We start from the raw sequence: 12,760 nt of genomic DNA, 5'->3' as shown, positions 1-12,760 counted from the left end.
CATATTTATTCCAGAGAGATCAAAAAGTTTTTTTTTTCGGAAATTTTCAAAAACTTGCTCTGATTTTATTTTGGTTAAAGTTTGAGCTAGCTTTTGATGGCTCCTATGCGCGATATGAAAAATGTATCAGCCGATAAAATGTTTGTGTTGTTATGATTAACAACTTTTTTTATATCTTCAACAAGAACCATGATAAATTAATTGGCTCAAAATTATTCATTAAGGACTCTACTCTTGCAGGGTTACGGTAATTTTTTAAAATTGAATTGAATCATTTTTGTTCTGATTCATCAAAAATGCAGAGTTACATAATACTTCATGACTTCAGAGAAATTGTCATTAAAAAACGGACTACTGACTATCAAAATTTCGCAAATTAATTGTAATCGTTACTGACAGCTCCTCAAAATCGGACATATACATCAAGTACATAAAAATTACAAATTCCAAAAGTTGAAATTTTATAACAACAATTTATTTTCATAGACTCTTTCATCCTATTCCGCTTCCGAAACGCTTCCGATTCTATTTTGCCCCCATCGTCAGAGCTGTCCACTTTTATTTGCTTTTTCTTTATGTGCAGCATTTGCCAAAGTGTGTGAGTTTTAGCCTCCCAGAGAGTTTTACGTTTTTTACCAAGAAGCTTCGGAAGAAATATGATATTAATTTCAGTTGGCAACATAAGAAAACGTCATTTAGATAGAAAATAAGCTAGAGAGGGATAGAGAAATGGATATAGGCGGATTCCCCAAAGGAATCGTACTTCTCCTTTCTCAAAATATATTCTCAATGTCCCTCACTTTTTTGCCTCTTTCCCACCAAACCAATAAAAAGAGGTTGTATGCGTCTAACGCTAAAAACGGACACGAACAAAAAGCCATTTGTTTCTGTCATCTCATCGTCCAGCGATTCGTGCAGCTTCTGCTACTAGGCTTCTAGTGTTTTTCACGCCGCTTCCGCAAAAGGATGAAGCTCAGAAATTGCTTTTTTCTTCCTTTGTCGAGTGGTCATTTTTTTTGTTCTTTGCATCTTGAGAGTTTGGAGGAAAGGAAATTGTAAATTTCAAACCTGGACGATGCGTCACATTTTCTAAGTAAAGTTTTTACGAATCAGTGCAACCTTTCTGTATTTTACATTTTTCTGAGTTCCAATTTTAAAATTACATTCCGAACACTGACTGAGTAAGAACTCAAGATGAATTATTTGGACCATTAAATAATTTCCCTTCATTTTCACTCAATTTAAAAACTCATTAGTGACCGTTTCATCCCCAAAAGTCAAGTGCACATCTTTATCCATCCTCTGATCTTATGTTCGGCGTTCAAAATCGCACCCTATTTGAGTTCGCCGACGCGATCGCCGTGTATTGTGTGTGTTTTTCTCTCTTTTTTGTCCGTTACTTTTCTCTTTTCTCGTTTTGGGTCATCTCATTTCATTAGCAAACAGCACGCTTGTTGTTACGACTAATGTATATGTACTTTACTGTAATCCTATTCTTTTGCAAACTTCTTCCCGTTTTTTTTCAAATCCTAATCGAGAAAGGAATGCAAAAAAGAAAGGAAACTAAGGAAAATACCAAGAAAAGTCAAAAGAGAAAGGAAACAAGGGAGCGTGATTTCCCTATTCCACTTATCTTCTCGCTTCCTCAATATGAAAAGGAGTGTGAGGGATGAGACGGATTCATTTCCGACCCAACACCGAACAACCGGCCCATAATTTAACTGGAGGTCGCTTGAATGTCAGGGCACGATGAAGACAAAAACGTTGACTCAGAGGGGGGTCTGTCGTTTTCTTTTTCTCATCTTAGGTTTTTAGAGAATCCGCTTAGACAGATGTCATTCCTATCATTTCGCGTTTTGTCGTTGTGGCATATTCTCCTAGGGCAATGGATGATGATCTCTCGTATACTCTAACGACAATCAGGTGAGGCCTTTTTTCGCAATTTTTTAGACCTACAGTAACCGAGAACAAACGGTTTGAGCATTAGAAAGCGTAATACTACAGAACATGTAGGAGTTGCATAGTATTCTATCAATCAGTAGGCCGGGAAATTTTCGGACTCCTTTCAAAAAATCAACATAGTGTTTTGAACGTGAAAGGTCATTTCATCATTTCAAATATGAGTGGCCTACTGAATTTTAAGCTTATTGCTGAAGCTGTAAGGCATTTTGGAACTAAAATGAACTACATCTAGAACGATTTACTGAAGCAATTTCAGAACCTACAATAAAAAATGAAGACTCTTTAGTTCATTAGAAAGTACGGTATTTGAAACACGAATTTTTGATTTTTGAATTTTTGAAAATTCAACTACAGACGCATTAATACAGTTAACGCACTAATATAATGCCTCCCAAGCTGTCAACTTTCAGACAATATATCTCATTTTATGTGAGAGATATCGAAAAGTGATTCAACTAACTCTAAGTCTACTAACGATATGCTAGGTATTCTTTCAGTTTGTCACTTTCTGATATTTTCGAAGAAAATGATATAAAACGGCTTATAGTTGTCAGTTAAGGACAACATTTTATTTCAGTCTTTACGGTATATCGGTTTTTTGAAAATTTGGCTTACTCTGGAGTTTCTCAGCTGGTTATCGTGCTTTATACAAATCTTCACTCTTGCTTTTGGCTTTTCTACAGTCGCCGTATTTTGAACTCGAATCTAATTACGTCACAGATGTTCTAGGAAGTTCAGTTAGATTGATGTCATCACGATGTTCTTGCGTGACACTGAAAAAATTAGGAACTTCGCCATTTCTCAGAATATAATGCTCAAGATGAACTCAAGAACTCGGACAGAAAGAATTAGTCCCGGCTCTTGAATATTTCACCAGTCACAAATGGAGGAACTCAAATGGGGGCTAAGAGCTCCACCCCATCTTCTTGCAACCATTACCCATTCTCCTCCATCAATTTCCCATTCCATTTCCCTTACTCCACTGTCAGGGAGGCAAGAAATGCCTTTTTTGGTACCTGCTTGTTCCGATTCTCGACTGACCAATTATTCAACGCGTGTATTATTCGAGGTTACTCTGTCGGTGCCAAGCGTTCAACCCCACCTCCTCATTTCTCATTCCACTTGTCTCTTTCTCTCTATACATAGGTTTTTCATTTCAAAAATGATGGAAATAGATGGAACAGGAAAAGAAGAAGAAGAAGAGAAGGACGCTGATTCAGTCACTTACCCGATCTTTTTATCACTTTCAATACGACGACCAGCTAACATGTTGCGAATTTCTGGACTGGTTCTTCAACCTGTTACATCACGTCTCATTTGTTTCCGTTTTTCTTCATTTTGTTTTTTTTTCCCACTTAGTAGAATTTTCTTCAAATTTTTCGAGAATTTACTAAATAAGTAGTGTATATTCAATTGGAACGTGTGTTGTTTTTTCATCTTCCACAAACTTTCTTCAAGTCCACTTGATGAATTTATAAGATTAGATTCTCCCGCAAAAGAGAAAAAAGAGGAAGGAAGAATGAAGACGAAAAAATGAAAGTTTCTTTTGATAAAGTTTTGGGTTTGTTTATTTTCAATCGAAAAGTATTTTACCTAGTAGTCTCAGGACAATAGATGGGCAAGTAGCTTAACACCAATATAAAACAAAACGCTGATTTTTCCGTTTTTTCAACTTTGGCAAAAAAAGACAAGAATAAAAATCCAGCACATCCACATCCTCGGCGATCTTCATAAGTACTCTGGAAGATCAACTACAGGGGACCGATTGTCTAGTTTCTCATCGAAAACAGGTGAGAAGTCCGTAGCACGTGAAACATGCTGCCTGCCTATCTCATCCATTCTCTTTTCCGAACAGAATATAATAGCGAATAAATTTTATTGGGGCTTGGTGGCGGTTCGACTGCGGTTGGCTAGCCAATAGCCAATCTCTCTCCCCCTATTTTCTCTCAATCCACTGTCCTGACCTCTATTTGAAAAGAGTTGATGTCCAGTCTCTCATAGTTTGACGTCGTCGTCATTTTCAAGTTTTCTTTTGGATTAAGTCGCTTTCATTGTCTATTCCTAGTTTCTATCTTCTATACAATCTTACTCGAGCTCATAAAATGCCTCAATCGCGACGGTTTCTAAAAAAGTAAGTGTTGTTTTCGGTTGACCCACTTTTATCTCTTATCACACATCCTTTTTTTATTTGTTACTTGGAGAAGAGGAAAGCAAAATGACCATCTGTTTTTAGTCGTTTTGCTTGTGGAGGAGTTCTCTCCACTTCTTAGTTTCGGCAGATGTCTATAAAATATCCTGTGTGTCCAGAGCAAGATGTTTTTAATTGACTGAGTTTCTGAGTTTGGTTTATCCAGATATAAGTATTTCTCAACAGTTGACAAACAGGGAAAATCTGGTATACCGTTAAACCTGTTAATAGAAGGGTCCCTAACTTTTAAATGCGAGCCAATTTTGCTGTGTTTATTTCAGAGATGCAAAACAGTAGTCAACTGATAAATTGGTTATCATGATATCAGAAATGATTGGTCAGTTGTCACATTTTTCATATTTTTCAAAGGAATCGAGATAACTAAGCTCAAAAGTGTGGGGGCCGTCAATTACAGGTTTCACGATAAAAATAAAAGTGTAAGCCACCACCATCATTTTTTTCATCAAAATTAATCACATGACCGTACTTTTAGGCCTCTCAAAAATCGGTTATTTAGACACGAAAGTGAAACCGTTTTTATGGATAGGTATCAATCGCTGCCCCACTATTTCTACACCCATTTATCATCTAGTCCATCAAGCGTCTTTCGATTTCCAATTTCTCTTCTTCTTCCCAAAAACTGAAACTATCAATCATTCATCAATTTTCCCCCATTAAGATACCGTATCCTTCTCAAAACCCTTCTCCTCGATCTATTCAAAAACCAAAACAAAAACGTCTCCCAAAAATATTCTTCCTTTTACTTCTCGATTGTTACAACACGAATGCCCCAAGTTGTCTGCCTCCTCTTGACAGCAGTAGTTCATGATATAGGCTAACCTAGTGACCATAAAAAATTTCGAAAAAAATAGTACTTCACTCTCTCTCTCGCTTAATTTACTCTTCCTCTTCAAGGCTATATGTATGTCTTGAAGTACACATTTTTAGTGTGTCAAAAGTAAGCGGAAGGCTTTGTTTCACACAATGTCCTCTTCTACTACGTCTTCTTCCTCGACACCCCCTAAACCAAACGATACCAGCATAGCATACGGAGAAAAAGGACGACTACGACGTGTCCCTCACTCCTATCGTCTTATTCAATCTCCTTGTGCTTCCTTCCCTCCATACCCATTACTCTGTCCCTTGTCTTGTCCTTTTTGCCTTTTGGTAGTCAGTTGGTACAGCTATCTTTTTTTTTGGCTTCTGGGCTGAATTACCTTTTCTTACTTGTTGCTATGTTATACCAGCCGATCTGAATGACCAACTTTCCCTAATTATACTATGTCTCATTGACTTTCTGTATTTTTTGTGTTTTTTCTGGCTTTCGACACTTACAAAAATTTTTTGGGGAGAGAAAAATCTAACTAGAACTAATCAGAAGAAATTTTCGAAGTTAATTTTCTCTCTTTCACAAGAGGTACTTGAGATGCCTGTCCATCAATCCTAGAGGTTTTTTTCTTCTTCATATTCCTTTCACTCTACTTGATTAGACTTTCGTGGCACCAACCAACCCGCCAAACATGCCAAAACTTCAATTTACGGGGATAAGAGGAGAAAAGATGGGACCTATTTCTTTTGTCCTTCAAACTTTCACTATTGTGAGGACATGGTCTAATTGGGGGGCTCGTCGTCTTATATTTCCCATTTTCTTCGCGCATCTGCTCATCCTAACGTAGACAGATGTTGCAAGCCGTTGTCACGCACAGGTAGTTGCACCTGATTCCTAATTTTCTTCATTTCCTTCCCATAGATCCTCCTTAATAGACTTGTTCTGCATCTTTATTCTGCGGTTCACTGATTTCGCAAACAAATTTCAATAGGCTAGGAGATAGCCAGCTTTGAAAATCAAAATTAGCTTTCTTTCCTCCCATCGTTTCTTCTTATCAGACATTCCAATCGGAATCACGCATTCTCTCATAAAATTCACACTTTTTCCCTTCTTATCACACCAATCATCAAACTTTAATGTTGACCTCATTTTCAGCGCACAGGGCGCTTGTGACTGGGAACAGTGTCTGCTGATGGGCTCCGGCGAGCCGATACGTGCTCGCGCGGTGGTCTCATCGTCACAGAAGCCACGCAAACCACGACAGGAGATATCGGCATGTCTCAAATGGCTCGTCTTCAGTCTCAACTCAATTGTCTTCGTAAGTCGAAATTGCGCTTTTTCTCTTTCCTTTTAACCGAGTTGCATCCGGAATTGAAAACAAAAATTTAGAAAAGTAGTAGAAGTAGAAGGAGAAGTAATGGTTGATTACTTCACTTTTCAAATCGCCTCCTCCTCCCACTTTGCATGCGTAATTCCGAGTTCGTAGAGACAAAGCCAGTTCATTAAAATCCAACGACCAGAAATCTAGAATGGAATTTTGTATGCACCTGTTTGATCAGATGAGATCGTAAGGAAAGTGACCATCTGCCCAAATTCCTTACCCAAACAATGCCGAAAGCAGTATTAGTTTTTCAAAAAAGTGAAGAGTGAAACCTCATTCGGATTCCTGGCAGATGTCCTTCTGAGGTTCTCATCAATTCAGTGGGGGATTTTTGTTTCTGAACAAAAGTCGCGCTGGTGGGCCATTAGCGATGGGTCATTCACTCGATTTGTCCGACACCGCCGCCACCCAAGCCGCGGTTACAGCCCAGTGAGTTTGGACAAGTTGTTCCGAAAATGTGGTAATTTCCTAATAGTATTGGAGGGCTTAGATTTTGAAATCGGAACAAAAAGAGGAACTTTTCAAATTTTCTTGGAATAGGAATAGGGAAACAGGGAAGTTCGCTTTCAGAACCATATTTTCTTCTCATGGCTTCGACAGCATTCAATATTTTTAGAGTCATTTGAACTCTTTTCATGGATAAGAAAGGGAATTGTTCAATAAGTCACAAGTTGTAAGCCGATTACCATCATCGCGCCTTTGCGTTCTTAGGAAGAAACCACTCAAATTCATAAGTGCGTTAAGTATAAGGGCTTCACCTCTTTCTTCGCCCTCTCACTCAAATTGGCTTTTCGGTGTTTGTGAATTTCCTGCTGAATGTTAATTGAGGATGACCTTTCTTTGCCCCAGCTCCTAATTTGCATTAAGCCTAGGGGGTTCTCATGAAAAGAGGCATCAGAAACAACCATGTTGTTGAGAGATTCGGGGATGATTGAGATATTTGGAAAGGCTTTGGCGGCAACTGGTGATTCAGAAAAAATAGGACAACTTGATTTATAAGGTTTCGATTTTTTTGAATATACAGTACCGTTCAGAAAGGTGGGAATTTTCAGTTGATTTATGGATATTTTGACAATTTTGAGAGGTCTGGAGCTCGGCTGTCAAGTTTCCGATATATTTGAAAGTTTTGTAAATTGTAAAACAAAATTTTTCAGAGAGTTTTCCTAATTCTATATGTTTTCAGCTCGTTGGAGTGGCGATCCTTGCACTGGGAGTATACCTGTTCATCAAAGATTTCAGAGAAGTCAAACTAGTTGATGTAATATTAAATCCAGCCATTCTTATCAGTATATTCGGTAACTTGAAGACTCTTTAAAGTCTTAAATTCCAAATTTTCCAGGTTTCTCAATATGTGTAGTATCATTTTTCGGTTTTATGGGTGCATTGCGTGACAATATTTTCTTGCTCAAATGTGTGAGTTTTTCTCAGAAAACGAGGTTTCCAGACAAAAACGTTTTTACAGTTCGCCGCTTGCGTCTTCCTATCGTATATTCTAGTCGTCGCTCTTACCCTAGTCTTCTTCACCTTGTTCTATACGGACACCACCGAGGTAATAATAATAGGCCATCTGATCATTTTTTGAGATACAATCTTTTTTCAGGGTCTTTCTGCAAACTGGTTACTTTTATACGCAGTCAAAAACTATCATACCAATCGAAACTTGGCTGAAATCATGGACGCACTTCAAGAGAATGTAAGGGACCTTAGAGATTTCGGAGTGGCATAATATCTCTAAAATTTTAGCTCGAATGCTGTGGAGTGTCTTCCATCGCTCAAGGATATCGGGATTGGAATATGAGTTATCAGTTCAACTGCACCACTTCAAATCCCCAACCTGAAAAATGTGGTGTTCCGTTTTCGTGCTGCCGGAAATCCGTCATTTCTGAAGCGGTATGTTGTTGTGTTTTGAGTTTTATGACGTATTCATTTTCGTATTTTCACAATGCCATCATTCTATAAAGGATTTGAAAAATGAAATTTCTCGTATTGAGTCATGAGGCGATTTTTTGACAGATTAGCTGCATGGCTAACAGTAATAGGAAGAATCATATCAAAAACAATCGAAAGTTACAAATAATCTGTGAAATTTTCAGGCTGGATCATCGAACCCACTGCTACCAGCAATGAGATCACTGGAATGCTGGCAGAATGCATTGACGAAGAGACCGGGAGATTTAGAGCATGATATCTATACACGTGGATGTCTTCAACCTTTGAGAACACTTTTCGAATCCCACGCAGTTCATGTTGGAGCATTCGTGGCTCTTCTTATAGTCCCAGTTGTACGCAATTTTTGGGTTTTGAAATTTCGAAATTTTCTTTTCATTTCAGTGTATTTCTGTATGTCTTACCAACATTTTGGCAAAACAAGTCGACCATCAAAGATATTTGCTAGAACGAGAAGCTCGTAGAAATGAACGGCGGCGAAAGAGGGATCGTGGCCATAATCATAGAGATCAAATGAACTCTTTGGATCTTCTAGAAGAGGGGAATTTTAACAACGCCGCTAATGCTGTAAGTCTGAAAAAAACTTTCAGAATGATGTAGAAAAATGCTTTGCTGTCCATTAGAATGATTGAAGCGCCCGGATTGATAAACTTTGGACTTTTGAGCTGCAAAAAACAAGTCCTTATGAAATAGCTAATGTCATGTTCTGGACTAAATGGTTTTCGGATTTCGTGAGGATCACATGAATGTGATTTTACTTAATAAAGTTAAATACTTGAACGTTTAACTCAATAATCACTTGTTTTTTTGGACTATGCTCGAAAATTTAAAAATATTAGTTCCGCAAATAATATTAGGTTGGTCCATAAGCTTCTTCCGATTTTGAATTCTCAACTTTAAAAATTAATAACTGTTCAACAGGATGGCGTTTCTTAGCAGTTGTTTTTTCTTGGATAGAGTATTTCACAAACCTGATTTAACTACTTTGCTTTATTCCTACTTCTTGTCGTTCGCGAGAATGACGCTTTATTTCGTCCCTTACCGTCTACACTTTCAAAATTGCAATTTATTTTGATTCTTTTTGGTTTAGAAAATAATGGTACTCGTAAGAAAATAAAAGAAATAGATGAAGAAGGATTTCCTACTGTCCCTACCATCAAGAATTAGACCGATCGATTCGAAGCCAAAAATTTAGAATCGAAAAATGAAGCTCGGCCCGAAAGTTGGTTTTGGCCCTATTGAAGAACAGAGTTGAAGCTGATCCGTTTCAAACCAGTCGTGAAATGTCATAGTCACTGACCGTTAGCCAACCAAGTATTGTGACCGTATTGAAGTTTCTTGGCAACTTCAAGAACTGGGTCGATTCGTACCCAACTTTTTGAATGACTGTGCTATGGATCTCCATGTAGACATGGGCATGAATCTTCTGCACTTTCTTCACACGTTCAGTTAGGTGGATAATCTAATAACTGTAGATGATAAGTGGGTAAGCACTCTATCAATGCAGGGAACGTTTAGGTGAAAGTGATATTATAACTGCCAGCTTGTATAGCTCATGATTAGAAAAATTGATTTTGGCAGTCTAACCAGACAACTATCAATGTTCATGGACATTACTTTGAATAATCTAGCCCCTTCGCTTTGATAAAAATTTGATCAAAAATGTTCCCAAAATCGGAAAAAAACTTATGGACCAACCTAATAGTTATGTTATTGTGAAATCAAAAATACGTCAAATCCGAAAACAGATAATTTCATTTTGGAAAAAAAACCAAAATCGGTGTGTTTTTTGCAAAACTGTGATAATAATCATGATTCAAAAATCCTTCTGGTAAATAGAATGAGATCATTCACGTCATTCAAATGCATCATCGCTACGTGGGGGTCTCCAAAAGCTGTCTTCCAAAAGTATTAGGATGAGGTTTATGCCATATTGCGAATGAGTCTGAGCTTGTCAGAGTACATTCTCGCTACCAAATCTAGCACAAAAACACAATAACGATGTTTGGATATTCATATGATGTTCTAAAAATAATAATATTGTTTACAGACTCGACCAAGGCCACCGGATATTCCACCTCCGCTACCACCAATCGAGCATGTACCACGAAAAAAGTCGCGAAACACAAGTAGCTCACCGACCCGCAAACCAAAGTCTGCGGGCGTCGAAAATGCTGCAGCTAGACGAAAAAGGACTCCTGCAGCAACAAGAACACCGCCTGTCAACCCAGCAGGACCAACGCCAACGCCACAGTCCACTACAGCAAATCGAACGCATCAATGGGTACTTCAGCAATCTGATTTAGTTCCACCGAAGAACAAATCATGAGTTCCTAAAATATGAAACTTCAGTTAAATCAATACCAAATTTTTTTTCGTTGTCTTCTCGAACGCGGTGATAACTTATTTTAGCCCATTTTCTGTTCCCAGCTATCTTTCGACGTCCCTCAAATCATCTCCTTATCTACCTATCTACCTAGAAACAAAATCACTTTTCGAATTTGCCATACACACAAATCTGGTGCTGTAGAGATTTGTACCCGCACACACTTTCTCCCACACATTCTCTTTTCTCACAATCAATCCCTCCGCTCAATTGTTCGCCATGAGAGCAACAACTGATTTTGGTCAGAACATCGTCTTTTTTCTTCACTTCTTGGGTCGCCAAACAAGTTGCCTATTTCATTTTTCCGGAATTCTAGCCATCGCTTTACATTTACAATATCTATAATTCGATTTTCTCTTTTTTTTTTTGTTTTTTTCTCATTTGAATTTTCTTGCTTTTGTAAATAAAACATTTCAAACATTGAAACGAAATTCATTCGAAGAAAGATGGAAGTTCAAGGTTGACAGATTAAAAAGATGGTAAAATGAAAATAGATTAGGAAATGAGATCAAAAATAGATGCAGCCGCTCTCGTGTCAGGTTCCGGGTAGGTCAGCACATCGCACTTGTTTGACATCCTCCTGAAAATTGATTAAATCAAAATAGAAAATCGCAAAACGGGGTTACCTTGAGTGCAGCAGTATCCCTTCTTCATGCAGTATCCTGGGTGGATTCCAATCTGAAAACAAGTTTCGAAATTTGGATTATACAAGACTACTGCACCTTGCAGAAGAGCTCTGGACAGACGGAGTTGTAGGCGCATTCGGTGGTCATGAAGCATTCTTCGTTGGTACAACACTTCTCCTCGGCAACGCAGACACCCTCATTCTCAACGCCTGAAACTTCTACAGTAATCATAGAAAATGACATTGATAATCTTACCGCAACTAGAGCACCGGATGGTTCGCCCATATCTTCTGTACGGGCACGAGTTCAGGAAGCAGGCATTGACAAGGCCAACCGAAACGATGAGCACCAGAAGGAGATGGATAGGTAACGAGCGCATGTCGCTGCTGGTGGGAATAATGAAAGTGAGGATGTGACTGAAAACTGGTGGTGGCTCTTCTGTGCTTGAAGAAAGCTCCGCCCATATGATAATCGTCGATTTAAACCGCTTTATTACGACTCGATCTCAGCTTGCGGGGCGGACGATAAGTCGTCTCACATGTCCATTTTACATGAGATGACTCGCTCCTCTTTTTTCTCAAATATGGATTCGATGACAGTTATTAGGAAATGTCAAGTGGGGAGGGATATGGAACGAGTCAAGATGTGGGTCTAATAAGCCGGTGTTGAATCATGTGTCAAGTCAGAATAGAAGAAATTTCTCGGAACAAGGTGATCCAGTTAAGAAAAACAAAAAATTTCGAAATGATGAAGGATCATTTCATCTTTTTATGGCCAGGACAACCTATCTCAATGGCCCGGATAATCATTACTCATTCTATTAAACAGGTATCAATACACCTGTTACAGTACGAAACAGCTGAAAACAAAACACTTGAAACCTAAGATATATATTAAAATCAGTACTCAAAGCTGTAGAAATCGACAAAATGGTGGCATGTATCTCACAGAACAGTTCTGGTCATTTCAAATCATTGCGAAGTTTGAAAATGCGACTCAGATTTCGGTATTTTGTTATTTCAAACAAAGGAAAGAATATACCTATTGGAAAAATTGGGCTCTCAATTTGTGGAAAACGTTTGTATCAAAAAAAAGTAATCAAAAAAGAATACCTAGTTTGTGGAAAATTTGAAAAATCAGGAACATTTCAGAAAAAAAAACCAATAAATTCTATTCAAACGAAGAAAATCGCTTGAAAATTTCAGTACGACATATCGGCTTTAAAAGGAAAATTAGTTAAAAAATCAATGACGGTGGAATTGTGGCAAAAAACGCTACTGCCATGGCCAATGGTCTCCTACCCGACTACCCAAAACTGAAAATGATTTTGCTCTCCGTGAGATTTTTTTACTATCAAAAATTAATTTTCCAATTTTTTCGGGGAAAAATAAAAGCATATTCATTGGGCAAATAATTCGGAGGGTACAACAATTCGGGGGTA

General features: G+C 38.1%; 2 protein-coding genes across 2 annotated transcripts; one reads left to right on the top strand and one right to left on the bottom strand.

Moving 5' to 3' along the window:
• Window positions 1–5,756: 5,756 nt before the first annotated feature.
• On the top strand, window positions 5,757–10,636 carry Cbr-tsp-14 (the record flags this gene model as incomplete). Its single annotated transcript, XM_002644558.2, has 10 exons — window positions 5,757–5,759; window positions 6,142–6,297; window positions 7,544–7,655; window positions 7,700–7,773; window positions 7,823–7,909; window positions 7,961–8,053; window positions 8,104–8,250; window positions 8,454–8,642; window positions 8,692–8,874; window positions 10,358–10,636. The coding sequence occupies 10 exons, from the start codon at window positions 5,757–5,759 to the stop codon at window positions 10,634–10,636; spliced, it is 1,323 nt and encodes a 440-aa protein (XP_002644604.2).
• A 608-nt stretch (window positions 10,637–11,244) lies between these two features.
• On the bottom strand, window positions 11,245–11,698 carry CBG14557 (the record flags this gene model as incomplete). The annotated part of the gene is made up of 4 exons (XM_002644557.1): window positions 11,245–11,273; window positions 11,320–11,371; window positions 11,416–11,528; window positions 11,575–11,698. 4 exons carry the CDS (start codon window positions 11,696–11,698, stop codon window positions 11,245–11,247), a joined length of 318 nt encoding a protein of 105 aa, XP_002644603.1.
• Between the last annotated feature and the right edge of the window lie 1,062 nt (window positions 11,699–12,760).

The sequence above is a fragment of the Caenorhabditis briggsae genome (assembly GCF_000004555.2).
Source record: "Caenorhabditis briggsae complete genome, chrX, whole genome shotgun sequence".
NCBI lineage: Eukaryota > Metazoa > Nematoda > Chromadorea > Rhabditida > Rhabditidae > Caenorhabditis > Caenorhabditis briggsae.
Note: the sequence above shows the minus strand (reverse complement) of the source record. Positions and strands in the feature narration are given on the sequence as shown.